This window comes from Lichtheimia ornata (genome assembly GCF_029851405.1).
Source record: "Lichtheimia ornata isolate CBS 291.66 chromosome Unknown scaffold00008, whole genome shotgun sequence".
NCBI classification, from domain to species: Eukaryota; Fungi; Mucoromycota; class Mucoromycetes; order Mucorales; family Lichtheimiaceae; genus Lichtheimia; species Lichtheimia ornata.
In genome coordinates, this window is record NW_026695328.1 from 439989 (window position 1) to 455731 (window position 15743).

The following is a 15743-nucleotide window of genomic DNA, read 5'->3' on the forward strand; positions in this document are numbered from 1 at the left end:
TATGTATAATTGATATGCATACAAAGAGGATACTTATCTATATGAGTATGTGTGTATGTGTGTATGCCTTTTATCTATTGGTGCCCCATGTAAATGGATTGGGAATCATGTAAGAAGGGGAGTGCATGTCATGCACCGATGGCTAGCCGAGGATGAGATGATCATTGTCAAAAGGATGATGGCAAGTCATATAACAAAGAAAACAACAAACTTCCTGCTTTGAAGTCAATGATATCATGGATAAGAGTGTTCCAGGATGTGATTATGGCTTGCCACTTTTATAGTCTCCTTGTTGAATGTACCATCATTGAGGAGCGGGGGAGGGTGATGGGGAGGTGGGGTCGGGGGGGTTGGATGATTGAGGATATCACTTGATCCTTTTTTTTCTTGTCTCGAGAATTCTTGATTGATTCCATTTATTCCATGAATTATCTTTATCACATGTCACTTTTCTATTATCCATGAATTGGTCAAAGGAATATGACATTAACGAAAAAGGATTTGGATGGTTCCTGACGACAAAGGGAGAGTGAGGTAGAAAGTAAGCAAGGGGAGTTGCAAAAAGTAAGGGCTGAGTTGTGGTGGTTGTGGTGACTTTAACCTACACATCCCTTTCACTCACAAGGCATTTCCATGGCAGAAGACGAAATGAGGCCGGAACGTAAGTCGATCGAGGGATGGTGTTGTGGTTGTTGTATAAAGCAGCAGCAGCATGTTGAATGTCAAACTTTATAGGCAGCACCAGCTCATCTCGGACGACGGGCAGCGATATTGGCGAGTTGCAACAAAAAATCTCCAAAGCCGAACGAGAGCTTACTCAAATGCGACTTGAGTTGGAGCAGACACGGCAGCAAGCCAAAGCAGCCGAGCTTCATGCACAAGAAAGTGGACGCACCAACCGCAAACTCAAAACGGAGATCCAGACACTTACGGATATGAGCAACCGCAAAGATCGTCAGGCTGAAAATGCAAAGGCGACTGCTTTCTTTTTCGAAGGCCAAGTGAAAAAGTACACTGATGAGATTGAGACGGCACAACGTGGCATGGGTCATTTGAAGGAATTGGATGATCAACTTCGAGAAGCCAAGCGTCAACAACAACAATTGGAAACGGATGCTCAAGAAGAACATGATCAAGTGCGTGGTGATATCCAAAAGATCCAGGAAAAATATCGTGCCGAGAAGAGTGAATTGGAAGCTGTGATTGCTCAAGCGTATGAGGATCTTGCCAAGACATCCGCTCGTGCACTACAAATCCAACAAGAGGCTGAGGATCGAATTCAAAAGGTGGTTGGCCCCATGGATCAAGAAATCAAAAAGCTGGAAGAAGAGCATTTGGAAATGGAAAAACGTCAATCTGAAATGATTCGTGGAGTGCAGCAGGAAATTGAGCAATTGAGATCCAAGCTTGATGCATCCGAAGCATCCACACGTTCCCACGAAGAAATCATGACCATGGTGCAGAAAGAAATGGATAGGATTATGCGTCGATTACGTTCCATTGATCAAGCAGAGCTATGATTTATATATAGCCACTATAAATCCCCATTCTCTCCTTTTATACCACTTTGATAATAGTAAACAAGTTTGTTTCTTATAACATGTATGTTTAAGTGAGTGAAAATCATGCGGTCTGGTTTCTGTGAGACGAGACATTACCTCATTTGAGAACTCCGTCAGTCATGTCTTTTTGTCATCATCGTCCTTTTCATTCAAACTCGCACCTTTCTTCTTTCTCCCTCCCTCCCTCCCTCTTTCATGTCTCACTTTCGTTATCCAAACTCGACTCTCATGAGTGCTGCAGGATATTACGCTTATCACCAACATAACAACTCTGTGGATGAAGAAGATTCGCCATTGACCACCACTACCTCAACAACCTCGTCCACCCATGACACTCCCACCGTCATTGCCAATGGCTCTTCTTCCCATCGAACCAACTACCGTACACGAGTTTTAAATGCAAGCAATACCCCAAGCACCGTTACAGGAAGACGTGTATTGATCACTGACGATGACGAAGACGGCAATGCCTCCACCATGTCAGCATCAAGTGCCTCCTCCTCTTCCTCTTCCACTATCCTTGCCCCACGACCTTCAACAACAGCTTATCGTAACCATGGAACCAATGATACAAGACAACAACCCTCAACTACTACTACTACTACTCCTTCTCGTATCAATGTTGCTAGGCAGCAGCAACATCAACAGCAGCAACAAGATCAACCTACACCATCACAGCAACAACAACAACAGCAACCCACACCTACAAGTGATGATGATCGACGATGCTGGATTTGTTTTGGAGAGGATGAAGATTCAGAGGGAATTTGGGTGAAGCCATGCAAGTGTTCTCTTGTATCGCATGAACAATGTCTTTTGGATTGGATATCAGAAAATCAAAAGGGATCTCCTTTGAAAAAGGTATGTATTGTAGAGGGGGAATCATGCATGTTTGTTTGTGTGTGTAATGTGCTCATGCCTCTCTCTCTCTCTTTTTCTTTCTTTGTGTCTCTTTGTGCTACGTACTTCAAGGTCTACTGTCCTCAATGCAATACGCCTTATAGTCTTATGGAGCGACGCAGCGTATCATTGGCTCTCCTTAGTTTAATTGATACATTGGCACGCACTGCAGCACCTTACTTGACATTCCTTGGACTTGGTTGCTCCGTATTACTCACTTCTACCACTTATGGTGCATACACTGTAATGACACTCTTTGGGGCAAGACAAGGGGAGCGGCTGATTGGAAGACCGGCATTTTGGACATGGCGTACATGGCTTGGGTTACCAGCCATTCCAGCAGCCCTTGTACTCTCCCGTTCACGATGGGCCGATGGCGTACTTCCTTTTGCTGCCATGCTCATTCTTCGTGCAACATCAGCCAATCAACAAGGCGCTGTACAAATGACTTGGCCTCCTTCTCCCGCTGTAACATTGGGTGTGTTGCCATGGATAAGGTATACTTCAAAGAATGGGAAGAAGCTCTGCATACTCATGACGTGATATTATAGGCTCCTTTATAATAACTTGTATCTTTTGGCACAACATCACTTGTCAAGGAAATTGCTTCATCTTCGAAACAGACAAACATCACAACAACAGCAACGTCGTACACAACAACAACAACAACAACAAGCAGGCACAGATCCCACAGCTGCGTTCCGTCAGGTACTGGAACAAAATGGTGTCGATATCCTTGCAGATCCTGTATGGGAAGGCCGACGACAACAACATCAACGTGATGAAGAAACACGTCGAGTGGAACAGGAGCAAGAAAATGCATTGATGGAAGTGCGTGAATCCAACGATCTTGGTGTCACTGTTATTGGTGCATTGCTTTGGCCTACCATTAGCAGTATTGTGGGAAGGTAAATGGATGAAAAGAGAAAAAGTGTTGCGAGATACTCATCATCCCACTACTACTAGCTGCTTGAACCATTTCAAACTTGTGCGTCAACACTTTCCAGAACCATTTCATCGCAATGTCCTTGGTGGATGTCTATTTGTGGTAGTCAAGGCAAGTGGTTGTGAGTGTGCAGGAAAGGATTACGTGGATGGTTGTTGACTTTTACATCATGTATATAGGATATGGCAAGCTTGTTGTACAAATATGAACGTATCAAGCAACGTCAATCTCGTCGTGTCAGGAACTATAGTGAGATTGCAAAGTAAAAAGGGTTATTCATATATCTCCTCGCTCGGTATACAACAGCTCCATCTTCTTGTATATAGAAAGGAATCATTTGTAATTTTCAGCTTGATGCATCATATTATACTTTGGGTGGCATTATTGGTTTATTGAACATTCTCTTTGCTTGACTAAATGAAGCTACATATGATCTTTATCTTTTGATGCTGATGGTGGATGAGGACGACGGCATTTCATTTCCTTGACAACCTTTTCCAAAGCGTGGCTTTTCGAATTCAGCTTCCTGCTGCTGTCTATTTTTCCTTTCTCTTCTTGATCGATCACACACCTCATGGCAAGTATACAATTCAACTCGACGACCACCATGCTGACTGGATTGGTATACAGCCAGGCAACAAAAAGCACACTTTGAAGAATATCAAGAATCGCGATGCAGTGCATCCTTATTCGCGAAAGGCACAGCAACTGCAACGAGTGATCATGAGGAAGAACAAGCTTACACAGAAAAAGGGCGATCGCACAGCTACGAATAGCCGAGGTATGTTATTATTATATGAAAGAGATACCAAAGGCTGATTAGGAGGTGTCTCTAGTTGAAAGATGGTTATGGTTTCGATATGCACTTGACGAGTCGATCCAGTGTGCCACCAAACAACAAATCCATGATCTCATTGAAATGTAAGAAAATTGACTTGCTCGATTGCATCTATAGCTTGTCATACTTAACTCATGGTGAACCCTATCTAGGTATATCGAAAGAAACGATGAGCAATTGCAGGCATTGGAAGCGGAACGACAAAAACTCATGCACAAGAGAAAGGATCCCAAATACGATTTACTGGTTGCCAACAAAGAATTGGACGTGAATGAATACAAATCTGGCATAGGTAAGGAAGAAAAAAGGAATCTGGATCTTATGACTTTTTGTCATTGATAGTACCTTGAAATAGAATTACCTGATCTCAACGATGGCAAGAATCTCAAGCGGTTACGGGATTGGGATGGTGATGTCAATTCGATGCCCTTGATCAAGACACGACTTTATCGACAATCCGACAATCCAAAATACAAGGAACCCAAAGAGAGCAATGCAATGGATGTGGAGAGCAAGACCAACAAAGCTACTAGCAATAAGAAGAGTCTGGATAGTTCAATGGACATGGATACCAATTAAAAGACACAAAGTGTATAATTAGATCATCAAAGGATTCATGTTTTGATTGTTGTGGGAGATGGTCAATGAAATGTCCAAATGATTTGTTGGGAAAGGATCGTCCTTATTGAGAGCGTCTTTAGGCTTAGCTTGTACGTAGACAGGATGATCAGCAGCAATGTCCTCTTTGTATGCTTCCCACCCACCTCCTTGAAATGTGGTTTATTCACAGTCTTGGATCATCGATCTATTATAGCTGTCAAACATTGATGGTACGTACGTTGTTCCCCCCTGCATTGACGTTTCTCTTTCTCTTTCTCCTTGTTACATGCGCTGCATAATAAATGAAAGCTCCTTGGTGTAATAATATTCTTTATGTTTTCTGTACACGATGGTGGTGGTAGCATCGGAAGTCTGTGCCCCGTGATTCCAGGCTTCTAAAAGCCAATGATGTTACACACGACGCTTACCTCTTGAAGCAAGAGAGTAAACAAAACATCAACCATTGACCTTTTTGGTAACCTGATGGTCACAAGGATCCAGCTATACTTCTTCACCAGATCGTCGTCGTCCATTTAAAGCTCGAGTAAAAACAATGAACGAGATGAATATATATATACGTGTGTGTATATGCATGGTTGAAAACATTGACGCATCTATTACTACTACAATACTTTTCTCATTCTTCAATGTCGACAACCCACAGCTGCTTATACATTAATAAGGATTCCCTCTCATGCTTTGATGCAACATCATCCTACGGCAAGGAGCCCTCTTTGGATGAACTCTACCAATACGACCTGATGGCATTCAATAGCCTCTCCTATGATGATCGTCGTGAACGCAGGGGAGAGTCGTTTGGATATTGTACCTTACGTTCTCCACCACCATCACCCAAAAAGCATGCTGAACCACCCATTCCCACTTGTATCTCACTCTTTCTCAATGAACATCAGCAACCAAAACTTGATAAAGTCGATGAGCCAAAACGATCCAGCAAGGTGACTACTTGGTGGTCTCGTACTGTATCATGCAAATGGAAAAAGCCGTTTGGTGGTGGTAAATCAAGAAAGCAACAACAACAACAACCTTTGCGGCTGGCAGAACATACACCGGTTTGGTTTACACACTTTTCTTCCAATCCATCTCTTACTACAAAGATGCGATAAAAAAGTCATACTTTCCCTTTGCCATCCCGCACATTCCATCATCCTCTTGCTTTATACGCACACACACACATTTAGCATCTCATCCACCACCCATGTACTACATCTAAACTAGTCTCATTCATCAACATTGAAATATATACATGTTCATCATCATTTTGCCGTATGCTGGTGTTGCTGATTGTCGTTGCTGCTTATTGCTTATGGTGATGCTTTGTGTTGTCGTGGTCAAGCAAAAAGTAAATTTAGGATACTAGAATTGCTCACAAAAGACATCTTCATCAAACGTATTGTATGCATGCATTTCCAATAAACGATAGGTTCTTGATTTATTAACAAGCAAATCTAGTTCCACATCATATACTAAAAAAGAAACGTTAGCATCCTAAACTGGAATGAATAGCAACCAAGAGATTGAACCTACCTTTGGTGTACTGGAGAACTTTTGATAACCCTTGATGACCTTGTTCACAGCTTCCAAAAAGTCCTTTTCGGTAGCAAGCTTTCTTCTGGCACGGATAGCGTACATGCCTGCTTCTGTGCACACACTCCGTAATTCGGCACCGGTGGCATTTGGACAAAGACGAGCGATTAATTCGTAGCGGATATCCCGTTCAACACTCATACTCTTTGCGTGGATCTTCAAAATATGTGCACGACCCTACATCCCATATGTATGTGTGTATGTGAATAGACCCATTCTCTTTCCAATAGCAGCATCTATGTCTTACCTCCAAATCAGGAAGACCGAATTCTACACGACGATCCAAACGACCCGGTCGAAGGAGAGCAGGATCGAGGGTATCAGGACGATTGGTGGCCATTAAAACCTTGATGTTGCCTCGAGGATCGAAACCATCCAATTGATTGATCAACTCCAACATGGTACGTTGCACTTCGTTATCACCGCCTGCACCATCATCGAAACGAGCACCACCAATGGCATCCACTTCATCAAAGAAAATGATACACGCCTTTTTTGTTCTTGCCATCTCAAACAATTCACGCACCATACGAGCACCTTCACCAACATACTTTTGCACCAATTCAGAACCAATCACACGGATAAAAGTGGCATCTGTACGGTTGGCGACGGCACGAGCACAAAGCGTTTTGCCAGTACCAGGAGGGCCATACAAAAGGACACCCTTGGGTGGATCGATACCAAGATTGACAAAGCGTTCTGGTTCAAGCAATGGCATTTCAACAACTTCACGCAATCGTTCGATTTGTTCCTTGCATCCACCCACATCGCTGTATGTCACATCTGGCTTCTCTTCGACTTGCATCATGGTTACTGAAGGATCGATCTTTGGTGGTAATGGGACTTGGATTTGATATTTTGTACGATCCACACTATTCACAATGTCAATAATATCCCATGGGTATATGTATGATTAACAAACATACCCTACACGCATGCCTTCTTCAATATCGGTAGGAGATACATGCCGCACAAGCTCCACCACAAATTTGGCAATTTGCTTGACATTGATGACATATTTGGCATCTTCATTGTCTCCACCTTGGATGATCTTTGTACAGCGAGCCACTTGCAATGGTTGTTCTTCTTGCATTCTTTGTTTGTCGGCTGGAATATCCCATAGATTTGGTGCTGCAAGACCGGTATCTGATTCCTTGACACCTATTATTCCACCCTTAATTAGATCAAGTGTCCCCTTTGCATTCTTTGTTCATCATCATCATCATCCACTTGCCAATCTTTTCATTCACTCGCTTTTGTATATCTTTGATGTCTTGTTCAAGTGTCTTGAGTTCTTTAGCATAAGGGCCTTGTCCCTAGAGTAACCATGTATCGATAAGAATAGCTGTTTCGCTGTTACTTGTTGGCACAAACATACATAGGTCTTCAACAATTTGATATCGCCCTCGTCCAAAGCTATTGAAACCAGCATTGAGTACAATTGGATGGTGGTATTGTGGTGTGGGGGGTGAGAGAGTTGCCATGCTTACCGACAATCTTTTCCTCTTCCTTGTCGTCAATGGGTTTCTCGTCTATTATTGTTATTCAAGTGGGATGATCAGCTTTTCGTACAGTCGAGCATATGGCGAAGAAGGCAAATTCGATTACATTTCTCCCAGTTCTCTTTTGGTGGCATGATGAAAGTTGTTGCAAGTCGATCGATGGAGTAGAAAAAAGAAGTCCTGCAAGTGAACGCGCGTCGACCACAGCACACCACAACCACTTTGTAGCTCACTGGGAATTGGAAATCGAGCCCAGCTCTCTCGCTGCTGCCTGCTGCCTCACCAAAATACGTCATCTAACTCCGGCAATGGAATTAGCCGAACCATCATCATCACTTGAGTGTCATGCCAGACAATGAATGATGCCCTCCTTCCTTCCTTGGATACATCCACTAGAATCCTTTCTCGTTTTATACAAATAAAATGGGCTATTACAGCTTGTTCAATCTCATTAGGTGACTATATAAATTGGATGCAACGATATATGGTATTACTCTACTAGAAGGAATAAAGCTTCCATCCATGTAGTAGTAGTGTTCTCTTCTCATATTGGCAGCAGCAGCAGCAGCAACAGCATCACCAATAAGATATGATCAGCTACTATTATCCCTTGACCTGATTTATCATTCAAAGTATATATAGAATATGGGTGTTCAAAAAGATAGTCAAAGATGATAAATGGATTACCCATCTTCCTTTAAAAACAATACTTCCCTTTAGACAAATGTTCATTGAAAGCATCATTTAATCTGCTGTGGGGAACGTGTGCTGTAATGCGTTGGCAATAAAAAGATAACCGACCACTTTAAAAAGCCCCAAATTAGAGGTGTTTTATTATATGGATGAGGATGCATATAACAGTGATTTCTAATCAATGTATGTTCCAGTGTTATGATGCATGGTGTTTCTGAGGACCCAAGAAATGGATTGCTTGAAACGATTGGCGTTGAACCAGAGGACAGTGAGTCAAATTTTGAAGGGGGGCTGGTCACCATTTCCATCTTTCTTTTGCTTCCACCACACACACACACACACACAAAAGTCTATCACGACTCTCTCTCTCTCTTGATATACATCCCCCCTTCTCCTCCTTCCTATCTATCACTATACACCAACGGTCTTGTTGAACTCTTTTCCACCTGCAGTTTGTTATTTCAGAGAGCGCGATGGCAGCTGCAGAAGATACTAGACGACATGGTTACTCTGATGAACAGCGTCCGCGCCCTCCAAAGAAGCGATTCTTGGCCTCTTCTTCGTCATCCCCCTCCCAATCGATCGATGGTGATAGCGACGACTCTGCTTCTGACGATGGTGGCAAGACTTTGATGGTAAGCTCCTTGAAAAATAAAAAGATCCTTCCATGGGACACACCATTCATTGACCGTGGAAAAACAGGAACCATATGAAGATTTCAGAAGAGACGCGATCTTTAGACAATGGAAAGAATACACGGTAAGACACGTTTATTTTTTATATCATTGTTGGTATCTTGCCTCTTATAGAAGATGCTTTAGCGTTTTCGATCCAGAAGTCAAAAGCGTAAAAGGCAAGCTGAAGAGCACCAACACTCCATGGAAACGATCCACGATGTTTGGAAATCCCATTTCAATCAAGTAGGTTTCTTTCCTTTTATTGTATCATGGAAGAGAGGGTGTTGTTGACATGGATGATGCTGCTATTAGCTCCGTACTGCGTTGAGTGATCTGGTCCCCGAGAATTATTCGAGCACGATGCAAGGTATATATGGCTATACACTCACCCCCCACCATCGATCGTATATTAATAGTCTATATTTTAGAATCGAGCATGGCAGTAGCAGCAGACACCATCATGGAAAATGCACCTACCATGAGTGCTCTTGTAAAGTCGGCAAAATCAACGGAATGCGGCCCCGTTTGCTATACACGCGCATTCTGGTCAAAACGAGAAGCAACGGCAAACAAATTCGCTCCTCTTCTTGGTAATTGTTTTCTTGGCATCGCCACCACCACCACTCCCCCCGAAATGTATTGACATGACTTTATATTGAAGATGATTCGCCTCTCAAGCATGAATATCAAGGTGCATTTGAAAAGTGGAAATCGAGTCAGCAATCGTTTGATGATGCAAGAGGGAAATTGGATATCGAGAATAACAAGGTAAGCACCATCCACATTTTGTGTTTGTGAAACATGTGTTAAAGAAGTGTCCCTTTTCTTTTAGCTACTTGTTCTTCGTGAAGAGCTTGATCTGATGAATCGACGCATTGCTATTGCCGAGAACACTTTACGAGATGTGCAATCAGAATTTGTGGAAACTGAGCAACGCATTGCTGCCAAGAAATCGGCAAAGGAACAAGAAGAAGCGATGGATATTGATGCCACCAACAAACAACAAGAGTCTATCAAAGCACCAATGGAAGCAACTGTAAGTGTGATTTTAGGAATGAGGAGGAGAGGGATGGCTTTTTTTTATTCACATGAGCGGCGTATTGTATCTATAGAAAGAAGAGGAGTCAAAGCCGAATGAAAGCAACACATTGGCCCAAGTTCAGCAAACACTGGATCGACAATTACGTGAAATCGAAGTGATCAAAGACCAGCGTATCGATCTCAAACAACAGATTGCACAAGCCGAGTTGGATTTGGTGGATGTACCAGAGTCACGCATTTACAAATCACCCGTCATACGCCAATTGTATCAGGCACGAGAGATCCAACGTGATAGGAGTGACCACCTGACAAGCCTATGCCGCAAATTACGACGCGATCTTGAAGCAGCCCTTGCCGGTCGTCGTGCTTTTCTAAAAGAGCGGGATAACGAGCAATTGGATCACATCCATAATCTACAAAGGCAGTTGAGGAGACTTGATCGAGAGCTCAATGAAATTCGTGGACAGCGGGATACGTTGCAAGTGATCGCTGAGGAGTGCAAGAGCACAAAGGATACCACACGCAAGTCATTGCCCGAATTACAATTGATTGCCGAATCACGCAAGGTAACAAAGTGAATGGGTGGATTTGTAGAGAGATAGGATGATGAGTACTTAGTGTGAGTTATTAGAGTCGCACATCGATCCTCGAGGTTGAATTATCCTTGTTACAACAAAAGGCAGCGGCAATGACGGGTAATCGGCATTTCTATGAGTACGTGGTGAGCTTGGGCAAAGAACCATCATTGGCATCGGCAGAAGAGGAATTAGCGTAAGTAGATAGAGCCCTGTTGAAAGTGAGGGAACGCTATTGACAATGTGTTGTGGCCAGGTCTCTGCAAGATCAGCTCAATGATGCAAAAGCAAAATATTGTGAAAAGCATGGCTTGGATACGCGACAAATGTTGGAGGATGAATTGGCACGTGCATTGGAAATCAAGCGACTTGAAGAACGTGCAAAGGACTTTTGTACCAAATACGGGTTTGAAGTCTCCACCAATGACTATGACGAAGCACTCAGGATACTCGAACAACAATATCAAAAACTCGAGGCGTCATTGATTGATTCTCGGAAGTCCCTAGACTCGCTTGAATCAGTAAGTCATCCATCTCTTTATTGTAAATACCCTTATACTTAATCATCTTTTTGTATTGTAGGGAGCCGTGGAATCAATGGCAGTTATTGCACAGGCCTCCAAAGGTAGTGCTACGCTGGACGAGCAAAACTTGGAACAAGTGCAAAACTTGATGCAAATCGAGGAGGAGGTTACTAAGCTGCATTCTGAGGTGAGTAAGGATTCATTCTTGGGACAACAAAACGAATGCTCATCTTTTGTTGATGGTCTATACATAGAAATCCAAATACGTTCAGGCGTTCAACAATCTCAACAAAGCCAAAGATGCAAACACCTTGGTCGCCAATGCTCTTACTAAGCAAATTGAAAGGGAGTTGGCCTACATCAAGCAGCTTAATGAACGAGAAAAGAACATGAATAGCCATTTGGTAAGTGGAGGGAAGGAAGGCGTTATAGGATGCGTTGATAGGATAACTAATCGATGAACGACTCTTAGAATGTATTGGAACGAGAGTTGACTACCAGTAAAACGGCATTGGACATGTACACCCAAAAGGAGGAAGAATTGGTAGAGACGTTGAAGGAACTTAAAAAGAGCATGTCGTTTTCAAAAGAAAAGTTGGTCGAGGTGAGTGTCTATAACACTTTATCCACCACTGGGAATGATGAAATTCTAATAACCCTTTGTTTTTTCTCTAGTTCACCAAATCAGCTATGGAAAAGATACAATCGATTGAGCAAGATGCGCATGAACGATTACGTGTGGAAGAAAACAGTGAGCTCTTGAGACTGAAATTGAAAGCCATCAACAAGAATGATCGGCCTGCAGAAAAAGAGCTTCGCAAGGAAAAAGAAGCGTACGAGGTAAGATAGCAATGGGATACTTTTTTTATATGAATACTCACTCATTCGATGTCATGCTAGTCCTTACTCAACTGCAATTTATGCAATGAACGATACAAATCCCATATCATCTTGCGGTGCATGCATACATTTTGCAAGAAATGTCTCGACGAACTCATGGAAAACGGACCACGACGATGTCCCAAGTGCAATGAAACCTTTGGAGTCAACGATGTCAAGCAATTCTACTTTTAATAATCTCGCTAATATCCCCCTTCCCCCTCTCCCTCGCTATCTTTTTTCTTTCTCTTCTCCTTTGTGTATATAACCAACCTTTTTACTTTCTGTATATTCATTCTTCTTTTCCTCCTCAGCTCTTTTTGGACTGTTCAATAGGTTTTCCATCACACACACACACGCACTTTGTTTAGGAAATCATTCCGTAGTACTAGAATACAATAACAAGAAACCCCTTTCCATCTTGAGTATGCATGATATATATATATATACTTTTTTTCAACGGCAAGCTTTATATGTGAATTGAAAGCGATAAAATGAGGATCAAAGAGAAAAAACACACAAAGGGAAAATAGGGATGTTATTGTGAGGAAGGGGGTGGGGTTTTTAAGAAGGAAAAGAAAGCCCAGACACACAGCACATTCATTCTTCTTCTTCCAAGATATCCTCTTCTTGAAGCACACCTCTTAAGCGACGTTCCTTTTCATGCTCGAGTTGTTCGTATAACAAGTACAAAGCACGCTCATTCGACTCGGGAGTTCCTTGAATAGTAAACATGCGTTCACCTGTCTCATCATGAGGCACCTTTGCAATAGAGATTCTGGATCCAGACAAGCGACGAATCTCAGTAATCTTTGCACCACCACGACCTACAAGAGAGACTTAATATCTATCCTTGTTGATTTGAAAGATAAATGACTTACCAATAATGCAACCCACCATGTCACTTGGGATGGAAATATGCTGAGTACGCATGTTGGGGTTGTTTTGCATCGATTGGGAAGAAACAGATGTACGACGGGAGGAGGGTTGTTGTTGTTGTTGCTGTTGCTGGTTGTCGAAATCGGTACCATTGCCAGTGCGAGTGATGGATGTGCGACGTTGTTGTTCATCGACTTTGGTGGGGTTGTACAAAATGGTGCCATAAGCCCGTTCCTTATCGTCGATCAGGCATTGACCAATTTCCAACACAGCGAGATGGATGCCTTCCACAGTGCCACGTACTTCCACCACACGCTCAGTGCTTTGAGGCAACAAGGTCTTGGATGCAATCATACGCACACCTGAGGTATCCTGGATATGCTTGATCTTTGCTCCCTGACGACCAATCACTGTACCCATCAGGTTGTGCGAAATCAAAAGTCGAATGGTCGTGGAGGATGCTGAGCCATCGGCACCATTGCTATCACTGGAGGACACAGGTGAAATAGGTGGTGTAGCAGGCGAAATGGGGTTGTCCAACAAGGTTTGAGCAATCAATGAATAAGCCTAATGATTCTAGTAAGTATACAATGAACGGTCCCCTCAAAGATGTTCAATGTATATAGATTTTTACCTTGGCAACACCTTCCAATGAACCACTGACGGTCAAGACTCGGTCATGGACACCTTGGACGACCTTGGACACTCCGGCCTTGACACCGGTGGTATCTCTTAGTTCCGCCACGTTCTTGCCGGCTAAATTAGATGCACATCATTAAAATTACTTGTCCCTATTACTACTACTACCACCACAAGTAGCTTTTCACACACCCACACCCACACACACACACTATTTACCTTTTCCAATAACAACACCGGCTTCTTTGGTTGTAACAAGAGCACGCAAAGTGAGTTGATCCTCAGCCTGGTTGTCAATGGCAGGGTCGGCATGTTGATCAGTGTTCGAGAGTTGCGACATGATTCTATACCATAGACAAACGACGTCAGCATTGGAGTGAGTCTACAAGGGAGGGGGGGGGAATGAAAAGAGGTTGTTCTCCTTACCAAGTGTGAGAATTGAACGAGTAAGAATGAGGAAAGGAAGGTTTCAGCACACAGCGTAAAAGGTTGTTGAGTGGGTTAATGAATACGGTTGCGATGTGTATGCAAGGTTGTGTGCGAGCGTGCGTGTGTGAGTGAGAGAGGTGTGGAGGATAACGGAGGTGACGACGCGAGGTGCTTAAAGAAGGCTTTTTTCAGAAAGAAGAGGTGTGGCAAAGAATGACCAGCAAAGGAAGAAACAGCATCCACAGAGGTTTTTTCTCGGCAACCTCACTGTTTGAGGGGAGATGTGGTGACTGCCTTATCTCAAATACACTTCTTCTTTTCATTATGAATATACAAAATGGACCCATTGTTGTTGATTGATAATAAAGAAACAGTACATCTTTAATGAGCTATGGATTGATTGTATGATGATGGCATCTTTTTATCATCTATCAGCCAGAGGCCATGCAAGTCATTTGACGATGAATGAGCACTACTCCTCTTGCTATCGTAACCTTGTTTCTAAGTATATAGGTCGGTGATCAAATCTTAACTACAAACACTGAGATACCTTCGCGTCTCTTATCTTTTCTCCCCCCTCTCTCTCTTTCTTTTTCTCTCCAAACGGCCACCATTCCGTTCTTTGTTGTCGTCGGCCATTGTAAACGATCAGCAGCCTATCGAATATGAGCTTACTGCACATACACCCCCCATCTCATCGCTACGCCTACAGCGAGTTTTTTACGCTCAAGAGACCTACAAGGAAGAACATACAAGAGGACGTTTTGGCCACGGAGAATATATGATCCCTGGTGATGCTCTTTTTAGCAAGCTTTTGTCCATCCGTCCTTCAGAGGCCAATGCTACGAGGGATGTTAACCTTGTAGCTCCAAGATACGACCCGCGCTCATTTTGCTTAAGAAGCGCAAGGCTGAATCCAATCAACATGAAAGTGAAAAGAAAGCCAAATGTAAGTATCCACATGTATATCTATATCCCTCAACTTGGTTGTTAATTTATGATGTAATTAACTTCCTTTAGTTGTGAAGGTCATGGAGTGCATGGCAGTCATAGAGGGCATTGATCGTTCTGTGATGGATGTTGTTCGCCATGGCAACCTTGCCAAGGCCACCCTTACCAGTGGGCTGCAACCGTTTCGATGGCAACGCCATCAGGCTACATAGACAACTAGAGGAGGTTTCTATCAAACTTCATGTATACTCGTTAACGTAACAACTGCGTACAATGGGGTGTGTATTTAATTCGATCAAATCAAGCAGGTTGTTGGCATGCTACGAGAAATCAACACTTGAAGCACCCATCATCATGATGTTTCAATAAACACACATTGAATTTGAAAACAAAATACTTTGGAAGGATTGTAGTCGCATGGAAAATTAGAGGAAGTTGTGTAATCATGCAAAGATGCTGATGTGGATGCGAAAGGGGTGGAAGCAGCTGGTATTAGTTGA

The 15743-nt window shown here is 42.9% G+C and overlaps 7 protein-coding genes across 7 annotated transcripts; 5 read left to right on the forward strand and 2 right to left on the reverse strand.

Moving 5' to 3' along the window:
• Positions 1-633: 633 nt before the first annotated feature.
• Positions 634-1520, forward strand: O0I10_002780 (uncharacterized protein; the record flags this gene model as incomplete). Its single annotated transcript, XM_058482860.1, has 2 exons — positions 634-661; positions 736-1520. 2 exons carry the CDS (start codon positions 634-636, stop codon positions 1518-1520), a joined length of 813 nt encoding a protein of 270 aa, XP_058346427.1.
• A 270-nt stretch (positions 1521-1790) lies between these two features.
• Positions 1791-3674, forward strand: O0I10_002781 (uncharacterized protein; the record flags this gene model as incomplete). The annotated part of the gene is made up of 5 exons (XM_058482861.1): positions 1791-2423; positions 2535-2959; positions 3014-3370; positions 3429-3519; positions 3588-3674. 5 exons carry the CDS (start codon positions 1791-1793, stop codon positions 3672-3674), a joined length of 1593 nt encoding a protein of 530 aa, XP_058346428.1.
• Positions 3675-3867: 193 nt separating this feature from the next.
• On the forward strand, positions 3868-4825 carry O0I10_002782 (uncharacterized protein; the record flags this gene model as incomplete). The annotated part of the gene is made up of 4 exons (XM_058482862.1): positions 3868-4189; positions 4245-4329; positions 4399-4538; positions 4602-4825. The coding sequence occupies 4 exons, from the start codon at positions 3868-3870 to the stop codon at positions 4823-4825; spliced, it is 771 nt and encodes a 256-aa protein (XP_058346429.1).
• A 668-nt stretch (positions 4826-5493) lies between these two features.
• Positions 5494-5973, forward strand: O0I10_002783 (uncharacterized protein; the record flags this gene model as incomplete). Its single annotated transcript, XM_058482863.1, has 1 exon — positions 5494-5973. One exon carries the CDS (start codon positions 5494-5496, stop codon positions 5971-5973), a length of 480 nt encoding a protein of 159 aa, XP_058346430.1.
• Positions 5974-6315: 342 nt separating this feature from the next.
• O0I10_002784 (26S protease regulatory subunit 7) lies at positions 6316-8090 on the reverse strand (the record flags this gene model as incomplete). Its single annotated transcript, XM_058482864.1, has 8 exons — positions 6316-6333; positions 6395-6631; positions 6702-7326; positions 7381-7615; positions 7689-7770; positions 7833-7870; positions 7945-7986; positions 8063-8090. The coding sequence occupies 8 exons, from the start codon at positions 8088-8090 to the stop codon at positions 6316-6318; spliced, it is 1305 nt and encodes a 434-aa protein (XP_058346431.1).
• A 1032-nt stretch (positions 8091-9122) lies between these two features.
• O0I10_002785 (uncharacterized protein) lies at positions 9123-12540 on the forward strand (the record flags this gene model as incomplete). Its single annotated transcript, XM_058482865.1, has 15 exons — positions 9123-9284; positions 9352-9408; positions 9471-9569; positions 9639-9693; positions 9755-9916; positions 9988-10094; positions 10159-10362; positions 10439-10933; positions 10999-11138; positions 11199-11463; positions 11525-11653; positions 11721-11870; positions 11939-12070; positions 12142-12306; positions 12367-12540. 15 exons carry the CDS (start codon positions 9123-9125, stop codon positions 12538-12540), a joined length of 2496 nt encoding a protein of 831 aa, XP_058346432.1.
• Positions 12541-12945: 405 nt separating this feature from the next.
• O0I10_002786 (uncharacterized protein) lies at positions 12946-14203 on the reverse strand (the record flags this gene model as incomplete). Its single annotated transcript, XM_058482866.1, has 4 exons — positions 12946-13172; positions 13227-13791; positions 13859-13980; positions 14083-14203. 4 exons carry the CDS (start codon positions 14201-14203, stop codon positions 12946-12948), a joined length of 1035 nt encoding a protein of 344 aa, XP_058346433.1.
• Positions 14204-15743: the final 1540 nt, after the last annotated feature.